The 11,184-nt window shown below is 32.9% G+C and overlaps 1 protein-coding gene across 3 annotated transcripts; it reads left to right on the plus strand.

Moving 5' to 3' along the window:
- The first annotated feature begins 6 nt into the window (after window positions 1-6).
- LOC109106070 (CDC42 small effector protein 1-like) lies at window positions 7-10,811 on the plus strand. Of its 3 annotated transcripts, none has more exons than XM_019119385.2 (5): window positions 7-331; window positions 2,360-2,692; window positions 6,032-6,136; window positions 8,549-8,628; window positions 8,744-10,811. In XM_019119385.2, exons 2-4 carry the CDS (start codon window positions 2,630-2,632, stop codon window positions 8,615-8,617), a joined length of 237 nt encoding a protein of 78 aa, XP_018974930.1. In that variant the 5' UTR covers window positions 7-331; window positions 2,360-2,629; the 3' UTR covers window positions 8,618-8,628; window positions 8,744-10,811. The 3 variants fall into 3 exon arrangements, with proteins under 3 accessions (XP_018974930.1, XP_018974929.1, XP_042597364.1); XM_019119384.2 differs by having other exon boundaries at window positions 54-331; window positions 8,718-10,811; XM_042741430.1 differs by lacking the exon at window positions 7-331 and adding an exon at window positions 414-598 and having other exon boundaries at window positions 8,718-10,811.
- The last annotated feature ends 373 nt before the right edge of the window (window positions 10,812-11,184 follow it).

The following is an 11,184-nucleotide window of genomic DNA, read 5'->3' on the forward strand; positions in this document are numbered from 1 at the left end:
AGTAATCTCGGCTATTTTATCCCAAAGAGGAAGATTTAAATGGAGTAAAAAAAAAAGTTGAAGGGAATTAATTTGCCTAAACCTCTCCATTTTCATCAGATAATCAACAAAACTATAGTTTAAAGAAATATACTTTTTATTGTACGTACATCAAGTATAATGTCTGTATCTGTAGCCCACTGGTGGCGCTGCTGGTCTCTGGATTGAAGTATTTCCTCATATTAATGGGGAAACTTCAACCACACCTCAGTGATCATCAGGGAACAGAGTCACTTCCACCCTCAGCTCTCCACACAAGAGCCGCTCACTGCGCCTCGCGCTCTCATCTCAGGTAAAGGGTTTCTTTCTCTTTTAATTTATGCTTGGAAATAAAATAACTTTTTTGAAACTCGATTGAACTTTATTAATTCATTCGAGCCGCTAGCATGGCCCGGGATCGGTCGAGCCGGGTTGTTGTGCCAAACTCTCAGATGTAGTCGAGTTTGAATAGAACTAACGTTAGCGCCTGTGTGCTAGAGTAATAACCTCGAGAAAGAGACGCTGAGAGTCAGTTAACTTCAGTCCGATGACTCTCGGACAACTTTATCATCGACGTGCTGTGAGTTAAAACTAGTTGAGGAGGGGATTTTTTTTTTTTTTTATACACCGTTTTTTTGTTTTCCCGTTTGTTTTTCTGCTTTCGGCTGAGTGGCTTGTTTCTTTGTAACGTTTGTAATCCGTGTTTACTTGTTTACCGAATCAACTCTATGTGCGTTTTAGTATTTGTCAGTGTAACAGGTTTTTGTTATTACACTGATTTTGCCCAAGAAAGCGACTGTCTCAAACAAGTGAACTGCCTTCCTAGTAGGGACGGTCTTATCTATCCGAAGTATCGATATATCGATACTGATGCGAGTATCGTTGAATATCGATAGGATAGGCTACACTAAGGTGTGTTTTATTTACCAGTGATTTTGTTTATTTAATAAAAAAAATGCACTGAATTGGACGAATAACCAATGTTAGCAAATAATTCTGTAAGATATAACTAATCTGAACACACGCAAATGTTGCAAGACAGAACCAATCCATCACAGAGAGCGTCCACTCACTTCTGACAGTGCATTACAACAGGGCTGCATTTCCCAAAAGTATCATAAGAAAGCATCAAAACTTTTGGGAACGGCAGCCCTGAACAATGCTTATCAGAGGACAGAAAAAAATACATATATTTTTGAGTTATTTCATAATTAACAAATTGAACTTTTGGGCTACATAGTTTGTGCAATTACATTTATTGAAATTGAACGTTGAAAGATAATATTTATCATGTTCTATTCTGTAATGTTAATATAAATTATACACTGTCAGAAAAAAAAGGGTGCATTTTATGCATGCAACAGCCTGTCACTCGCAGTCGGTTTTACTAAAGTGACCATAGTTCAACTGTAGTATTTGAAGATTCGAATCATGTGTAAATAGGGTCGCAAAAAGGTGGAAAATATTTCCAGTAAAACATTCCAGAAATTCTGGAAACTTTCCAGGATTTTTGGAAAGTTTCCGGAAACTTAACGGAAATGTTCCACTCCTTTGCAACCCTATATGTAAACAAAAAACATATTTGAACTGAGTGTAAACAAAAATATAACCTAATAAGTTACAATTAAGGCGTATTGAATGTTAAAATGCGTTTTAAACAAAGTTAAGTGGTTATCATTACCGATTTTACTCTTAGTAATTTAATTAATTTCATAATTGAAAAGTTTAGTGCAGAAGTATCTTATCAGTATTGATATCGACGATACTGCCTTGAAAAATATCGGTATCATATCGAAAACATAATAAGTGGTATCGCCCATCCCTGCTTCCTAGACAGCATAAAGAGCCATACTGACCTAGTCAGGGAGTTCAGCTCAAAGTTGAACACTGCTACAAAGATTAGTTTGTGTTAATATTTTTTAAAACCTGCCATGGTAGTACTTTGTTTTTCGATATACCACTATAACACCATGCTATTCTTTGATTTTAACTGGGGCACCATATTAAAACCAACATGGATATTTTAATCATTCAGCACAATTGTATATTTCAAAGTACCATGATATTACAATATGATGTATATGGTAATATCATATCACAGCATGATGGTACTGCTGTAGTACTTCTTCATTACAAGCTGTTTTTAAAGTTAATTGGAGTACTATCATGTAAAGGATGGTATTCCTTTTCTTTAATTTAAGATTTGCCTCATTCATAATTAATATAATTTACTGTTTTGTTTGCAGCATGTTAAATGTATGATATATGGTGTGCTTGTATGATGGATACAGGTCTACTTCATTAAAAATTCACATTTTTTTTTCTTTCTTTCACTGAACAGATTCATCTATAACAGCTCTGCCTCGTATAAACCCCACAGTCCCATAGAATCAACTGGAAATCAGGGGCCCAGAATAACTGCGGGAATAAGGGGTCTTGTGTATATATACTTAAAGCAGAGACATCGACAAGGATTCTGCAGAGATCAGGACGGAGGTTTTCGGACGAGCCACAGCTTATATCGCTGGGTGTTGAGGATAAGATTCTCTCTTTATCTTGTCTCTAAACGGCCTGCAGGGTGGCGAGAGAGAGGGGGGAACCCAGCCGGTGCATGCCGGAGATGAGTGCGTTTTGGCATAAGATCGGCTGCTGTGTGGTAGCCAAGCCTCCTCCGGTAAGTGTTTCATTTGGAGAGATTTATAGTTTTATTTCCCAGGCTTCCATCATAAGGCATTTTAATACAGTTTTCAGGAATCTACATGAATCACAGGTATTGTGATATCAGGCTTCTTTTGAGAACAACATCTGGACTAATTTCATCAATTAGACATTCCCCGTGGCTCATGTGAGTTTTGTGTTCGCTAATCAGGTGAAGAATGACTCACACTGGTCTAGGGCAGAAAAGAAACCTTTCAGCTGATGTGAGTGTGACCCAGATAGTCTTAGGAGTTTGTCAGGAGTGCAAATGTGTTTTTGAGAGTGAAGCCAGACGTGAAACACAGATGGACAAAGTATGCTCTGTCATCGAACGGGTGAACGTGTGGAGGTATGGATCCAAACCACTTTGCATGTGAGGGAAGTCTGATAAATGTGCCCACACATGCATATTTCATTTTCTATCAAGAATATACTCTACAGTTCAAAAGTTTGGGGTCAGTAAGATAAAAAAAATAAAAATAAACTTTTATTTGGCAAGGATGCATTCAATTGATCAAACATGACATTATGAACATTTATAATGTTGCAAAATATTTCTATTCTGTTGTTTCAAATTGTAATAATGTTTTGTGTTTTTGATCAAATAATTGCAAAATGTTGACTCTTAAACTTCATACAATGAAATCAGTGACCACCATTTGTCAGACTCCAAAACAAAGAAAAAAGCACTATAAAAGTACTTCATATGACTCATATACTATATCTTCCTATACTGTATTCATACCATCATCATCGTCATCATCATCATATATACTTTATTTGTCCCTTTAAGGGAAATCTGTTTTGGGCAATATAGGTAAAAATATCTTGTATAATTGTATTATAGGAATACTATACTATACATTTTCTAAAGCCATATGATTGTTTGATATAAGTTGCTTTTGTCTAAAAATTTTGTTTTTTTTTTAACTCTCAAATCTCATTCATGTTGTGCATCCACAAAATGCATTATACCATGTTTGACCTCAAAGGTTACTACTTCTTGATCATGATGTGGCAAGTTTGAAAAGCAGTTTTATTTGAATAATGACAAATATCAGTCTGTTCCTCACACACAAAAAAAAATTGCATGGCTTTTAAAGACTTTGAATATAGAGCATGAGTCACATGGCTGTCTTTATGGTGCTTTTATGATTCTTTTTGGCGCATGACAGTCCCTGGCGCTCTACTTTCATTTTATTGGAAAAGCCCAGCCAAGTTTAGACATTCAGACATTCTGCTAAACATCTCCTTTTGTATTGCATGAGCAAAGGGAAGTCTAAATTATAGCAAAAGTTTATTTTGGGGTGGACTTTCCCTTTAATATTCCTGTAAGTAAAAGAATCATGTTTATGTTTCTAGAATAGCTTTGCATATTTGACAGATTAGTGGTTTAATTCAGTCTTTGTTAGTAAGTTTGTTTTCATCTGGACTGAGGTTCTGAGCCAGTGATGAGTGTCTCAGGTTTAACATGGTCTCCTGTAACAATGATGGGGGGGTTCTGAAGGGAAGCTGGCTCCTCTGAGCTGGGAGTGCTCATTCTTTTCCTCCCTCCTTCCTCTTTTTATTTTTAGGTTCTTGTTTGTTCTATTGTTGGGTGGGGGGTGAGGTCAGACAGTAGTGGGCATCTGTAACAGACCAATGCTACTTCCCAGTGCAAGAGCAATTTTCTTCAACTGATTTAGATAAAATGATTATGTTTAAAGTGTCTCCTTACAATCAGAGAAGGTGATAAGGACTAAAGCATGTCCCAAAGGTTTGCTTTGATATGGGCCATTGACTATATAAAGATTATGAAAATAAACTCCTTCAAGGATGTCTGGAGTTACAGAAGACATGTTGCATTCGAAAATCTAAATTTAACTTGTAACTGTTTTCAAACTGAAAAGCTTGGTCCAGCGCAAAAAAAATACAAAGAGCTTTCTTTCTTTCTTTCTTTCTTTCTTTCTTTCTTTCTTTCTTTCTTTCTTTCTTTCTAAATAATAATAAATATAATATTCTTCTAAATAATAATGGCAATATGTCTAATGAACACTTTGAGGTCAAATCTTGAATTAAAGATATAAAAGGTACAGAGTTTAACAACAGTAGGAAATAATAAAAACAAGAAAAGGTACAGAGTTTAACAAGCAATAATAAAAACAAGAAAAGGTACAGAGTTTAACAACAGTAGGAAATATTAAAAACAAGAAAAGGTACATAGTTTAACAAGCAATAATAAAAACTAGAAGAATAGTGTTTTTGTTGATAATTATTGCTATTATTAAAAAAAAAAAATTTTATTGTAGGTTTCATTTATTATTATTATTATTATTATTCATAAACGAGAAAAACTTTTATCATCAAATGGTACCTCAAAGTGCACAAGAGATTTGTCATATTGACTATTTTTTTAAAGAATATTACCACTATTTACAAATAACTATTTATATTATAATATAATGCAGTGTAATAATATATGATAATAATGTTATAAAATTATAATTATTATTTTTAACATCAATTAAAAGTAAATATTTATAGTCCTGCTTAATGTAAAAATTGTACCTCATATTTTAAATTAGATTTGTCATATGGACGATTATTCAGTTATATTTAGCTTATTGCTCGTTTTTTTTTTTTTTTTTTAGAAAGAAGTAACTATTTATGTAATAATAATCTTGACATTAAAAGCATTATTATTATTATTAGTGATAGTAATTTTAACACCAACCAAATGATCTGAACACTGACATCAAATAAACTCTGGTCTGTTTCAAAAACTTAAGTGTAAGATTTTAGGTAAGTCTAGAAGATATATTTGATGATTGACGATATATATCCAGTGCTATATGTTGTGTAAAATGCACGTTGTTCACTCTGGACAAACAAGTAATGGCTCGTATGCCAACACCCCTTCTATGGCACATGATCTCATCAGATAATAATTCTGGTTGTTGATAGGGTTGTTTTTGTTTTGTTTTCTATATATATTTACTTATATAATCTCTGACTAACTCTACTGCATAGTTATGGAAAACAAAGAAAAGAAACTGTAAACTGTACAACAGTTGGGGATTTTTAGGAACTCTATGAATCCTGCTCATCTTCAGGATGCATCCAGGAATAGATGCCATAGGGAAACATTAGTGTAATATCACCCAGGCACTGGTGCAGTTGTTGTATGGTCACATGACAGGCTTCTTTGAGCTCACATTTACTGCACTTAAGATTTTCAACACCTTTGGATTACGTCAAGCTGTTTCAACAATCTGCCAATCAAGAGCTTTGCATCTTTATGCTGGACCTTTGTCAATTTAAGCCTCTATGTTCACAGAAGAAGAAACGGAGGAGAATTGACCGCAGCATGATCGGAGAACCCACAAACTTTGTTCATCTGACACACATAGGCTCTGGTGAAATGGCAGATGGCATGCAACCGGTAAGACATGTTTTAATACGATGGTACAGTGGGACTCTCTCATTTTAATGTTTATGGCATGGCTATAATTCATTTACAATGACAGAATAAATGCTTACCTCTGGGTAATACCGGACTGTCACAGGCACACATTAAAAATCCAAAGAAGGATGCTGGGATTTTTGTAAAAAATATAACTGGCACCCACTACCAGACCCTTTTGGAAATCCCTGTTTTTTTTCTTTTGCCCTCTTTTCCTTTCAGTTTTGCTCTCAGATCTGCTGCACCTGCCAGTTGTCTGAACAAGTCATGTTTAAAGGGGTAGTTCACCCAAAAATAACAATTCTGTCATTATATACTCGCCTTCATGTCATTCCAAACTCGTAAGACCTTTGTTCATCTTCAAAACACATAATTTTTTTTTTAATGAAATTAAAGAGTTTTCTGACCATGCAAGAGAAGAAATGTTGAATAAAGTCGTTGTTTTTGTTTTCTTTGCACACAAAGTATTTTTGTAGCTTCATAAAATTACTGTTGAACCACTGATGTCACATGGACTATTTTAACGATGTCCTTACTACCTTTCTGGCCTTGAACGTGGTAATTACCTTGCTTTCCATGCAGGGTCAGAAAGCTCTTGGATTTCATAAAAAATATCTTAATTTGTGTTCCGAAGATGAACGATGGTCTTATGGGTGTGGAATGACATGAGAGTGAGTAATTGATGACATAATTTAAATTTTTGGGTGAACTATCCACTTTAAATGCGTGATGTGAATGTTGAAGGTTCCCCAATTATGTGGTCAGCCTGTGCAGACACTTTTTTTAAAATGTTTTTTCTTTATAATGTTTTTTACTTTATATATATATATCATATATATATTTATAAATCTTACATATATATATATATATATATATATATATATATATATACACATATATATATATATATATATATATATACATACACATATATATATATACATACCACACATATAATATATATTATATACATACACATATATATATATACATACACACATATATATATATCTATATACATACACATATATATATATATATATATAGTAGTTAGTATTAATATATATTTATAGGTATAGGACGCATAATTTAATAAGACTATATATTCTATATAATACGCATATATAGTATCTATTGGGTACACTTATTTAAATATTTTTATAAATAATTAAATTATATAATAATATTTTTTAGTTTGTAAAACATTAACAAAGATTTATTATGTAAAGACTTCATAAATCTCAAGACTAAAAATGTATTATATTAATTGGTCGTAATTTATCATTCATTAATAATATTTTTTAGTTTGTAAAACATTAACAAAGATTTTTATTTTATAATAATACTGCTACTACTATGATAACTTGTTCTAAAGTGTCAGATTTAACAAATCAAATGCATGTTTGAGTAAGGTAGACATGCTGCATGTGTAAGATGGGACTCGTGCTGTCTTAGCACATGTTCATCATCGGGCTGTTGTGTTGTCAAATAAGAAGGTGAGGCGTTACCTAATCCTGCAGCTCATGGAGGGACTGAATACCTGGGCAGAATCAAGCAGACTGAAACTTGCTCAGAGGAATGTTGGCAGCCGGCCTGTGAGGGACAGAATAGAGCTCTTTAAGAGAACTTTCTTTTTTTCAGCCCCACCTCTTGAAGTGTGAATTTATTTTATAGTTCATACATCATGCAGCAATCCAGTATTTGTATTTAATGAACACTATTCCATACAAAAACTTCATGTGCAGAGATGACACTCTTTATTTTCAAATTGTATTATTATTCTTTTTGTTGTTGTTGTATTAATGTTAATTATATTATTATTATTACTGATTATTATTGTTGTTGTTATTATAGTAATGTAATGAGTAAAAAATGTTGATGACATTATTATTAGTAGTAGTAATTTTTGCCAAATAAAGTATTTATTGTCTATATACTAGTACTAAAATTATATTTAATTAACAAATTATTATTATTATTATTATTAATGAATAAATCGTTGTTATTGCTCTATTAATGCTATTATTATAATTTAAAAGTAATAAGTAAAGAAATATTATAATATTATAATAATGATAATATGGTTTAGATTATTCTTATAATTGAATGCTTCTTTAATGGCAGTAATATTCAATAAATGCTCTTTTGTTTGACTTGGGAGGGAGTTTTGAAGTCTGAAAGTTAGTTTTTTTCCTAGTATAACAAATTATTTTATCTCACTTGAAGTTTAAAATTTTACTTTATGACCACTTTAAGACTTGGATCATGTCAGTGGAAATCTTACTGGACTACTAAGAGTTTAGTTGTTGTGTTTGTTAAAGTGGACTTATTGTTAATAATTATGCATGTTTCTCCATGCCAATAACCTGATTGTGTCACTTCCTTTTGCAGTCTGGCCCAATGCAGGAACAAATGAGATCCAAAGTGCCTCATGCAAATGGACGAAACAGCTTGTTATAGCCTCTTCACCAGTGAGTATGAACAAATGCACACCTTCCTCTTCCTCTCAATCCTCTCACGTTCACTCATATTTAACCACAGACCTTCATCTGTTCCCCAGACTTTTTACATTTTTTTTCCTCAAAGCTCCGTAAAGTGTCCTCAGCAGAACCTGTCCAGCTAGCAGCACTGCACCAATGAGGAGGAGATAAAGAGCAGATCCCGATCACAAAAATGACAACCTCCTTGCTGCAGCTACCAACATGGACCTCTGCAGGTTTTTTTATCTTTTGGATCCTCTGGAATGTCTCAGAGGAGACTCCACCCACCCCCTCCCCCCACTCTTAAGACTGTTATTAAATTTGGAGCGGATTGTATGAGAACGCCTGACATAGAGTGTGAATGTGTGACGTGTGCGTTTGAGACACTGGCTGTGCTTGCAGTGGAAAAGGAAAGGCTCTTATCGCTTTAACACAGGGGACTATTTGACTGCCTTCCCAAAGTTATAACTGGCATGTTTGTCATAGTCTGTCGTTGATAAGGATTTGCGCAAGTGTGTGTTGGCTTTTGTTTTGTAATGGAAATATATGTGCACCTATACCATTATAGTGTCTCCAACTGCTTGTCATTAACAGTTGCACAAATTAGTGTATTATACAAAGCCCTCTGGTATGTGTATAGGAGAAAGATAGAGTATGAAAATATGGCTTTTTTATGTCCGCATGTCTGATAATGCATTAACAAATAATGTGTAATGGCCTTTATAACACTAAATGAATAGTTTTAAATATTCCTAAAATAAAAATACTCATTCACCAAGTCATTTCAAACATATACACTCTTAAAAATTAAAGGTGCTTCACGATGCCATAGAAGAACCTTTCACAATTGGTTCTTTGTAACAAAAGAAGGCTCTTCAGATTATAAAAAGGTAAGAAAGAGATGGTTCTTTAAAGAACCTTTGACTGAATGCTGCTTTGTGGAACCAGAAATGGTTCTTCTATGGCATCACTGTGAAGAACTTTTAAAGCTTATTTTAAGAGTAGGCCTATACATTTTTTTTTTTTTTTTTTTTTTTTTCTGTGATTACTAGTACAACATCAATGCATAGTGATACAATGAATAAGCTATAAAAAATCCAAAAAGGCACTATAATGGCTTCAGACCACATGGATTTTTGAGGACCATATATTTTTTAATTATTATTATTATTTGAATTTTTTGGAGAGCGTCTAACAAGCACTACATTGTAAAAAATCTGCATGAAAATTCTTCAAAAAATTCTCCACCATAAAAAAAAAGTTTGAAATGAAATAAGGGTTGAGTAAATCATTTTTATTTTAGGTGAATTATTCCTTTAATCCTTAAGTATTAGAAAAAGGCTATTATCTGTTTATCTGAGTGGAGACTTTGAACGGTGGCTTCCTGCCAGCAGCGAGCCACTGCCCCTTGTCATTTAAACATTACATTTAATCTCACTTTCACACATCAAGCTCCACCCCACACCACCATCATGTTTCCAGTCCTCACACGGCTCAATGATTAAATCACTGATTTACACACACACACACACACACACACTTTGCATACTTTACTCTGTACTTTGTTTTTGAATGCAGCTCAATGTAGCACAAAGTTGGGCTGAAATGTTAAACATGATGTTTTTGCTTATAATTGTGATGTTTTATTTCAAAGGCATTGCTTTGCAAGATCCCAAACTGTAATTTACTTTGTATTTGCTGTAATTTGTTGGGAAATGTCATAGGAAAAAATGTGCGTAGCGAACGCTTTCAGATTGTGCATGTTGCTTTTGAATGTTTTAGTTTTTTTTTTTTTTTTTTTTTTTTAGTGGAATGCATTTCATTCTTAGCTGGCAGTATAGAGAAACATGCAGATGTTTGCACCCTTAACTTAATTATATGTTGCTTGCAGATTTTCTCACTTTTTGGTTTTATGTGACTGTTTGCCCATTTTTATTTTTTAAGTATCTGTCTTGTTTTTTAAAGCCATAATGTTTGTGCAAAGCACTCATTAGGCTCTTTTTGTCTTTAATGCTTTTCTTTTTATTATTCTTTACTTTTTTAAGTCTATTAGTCCAACTGATTGATTTAGTTTAAATGGGAGCAGTAATAGTGTTCTGTTCATATGGCATGGTGTTATGTTGATGAATCCTTTTGTGTCTTGGTTTGTAACAATACAGTTGTACAAAGAGCAATCTGTTGTTTGTTTTAATTGAGACACAGATAGTAATATTTTCTAAAGCATATTTAAAAAAAAAAGCTCTTGATATAATTTGAATTTATATGAACCAAATCTTTTTTATATATATATATATATTTATATTATTATATATATATATATATATATATATATATATATATATATATATATATATATATATATTTTACTGTAAATAACATTATCATTTTTCTTTGCTTTGTGTTTGTATGACTTCAACAGAAACTCTAATTCATATTAAAAAAAAAAAAAAAAAAAAAAAAGTCAGGAATTGCATGTAAACTCAGAATTGTGACTTTGTAACTGAATTCTAAGTTTACATCCCACAATTTTTTTTTTCTGCCACAGAA

Source organism: Cyprinus carpio, chromosome B16, assembly GCF_018340385.1.
Source record: "Cyprinus carpio isolate SPL01 chromosome B16, ASM1834038v1, whole genome shotgun sequence".
Lineage (NCBI taxonomy): Eukaryota > Metazoa > Chordata > Actinopteri > Cypriniformes > Cyprinidae > Cyprinus > Cyprinus carpio.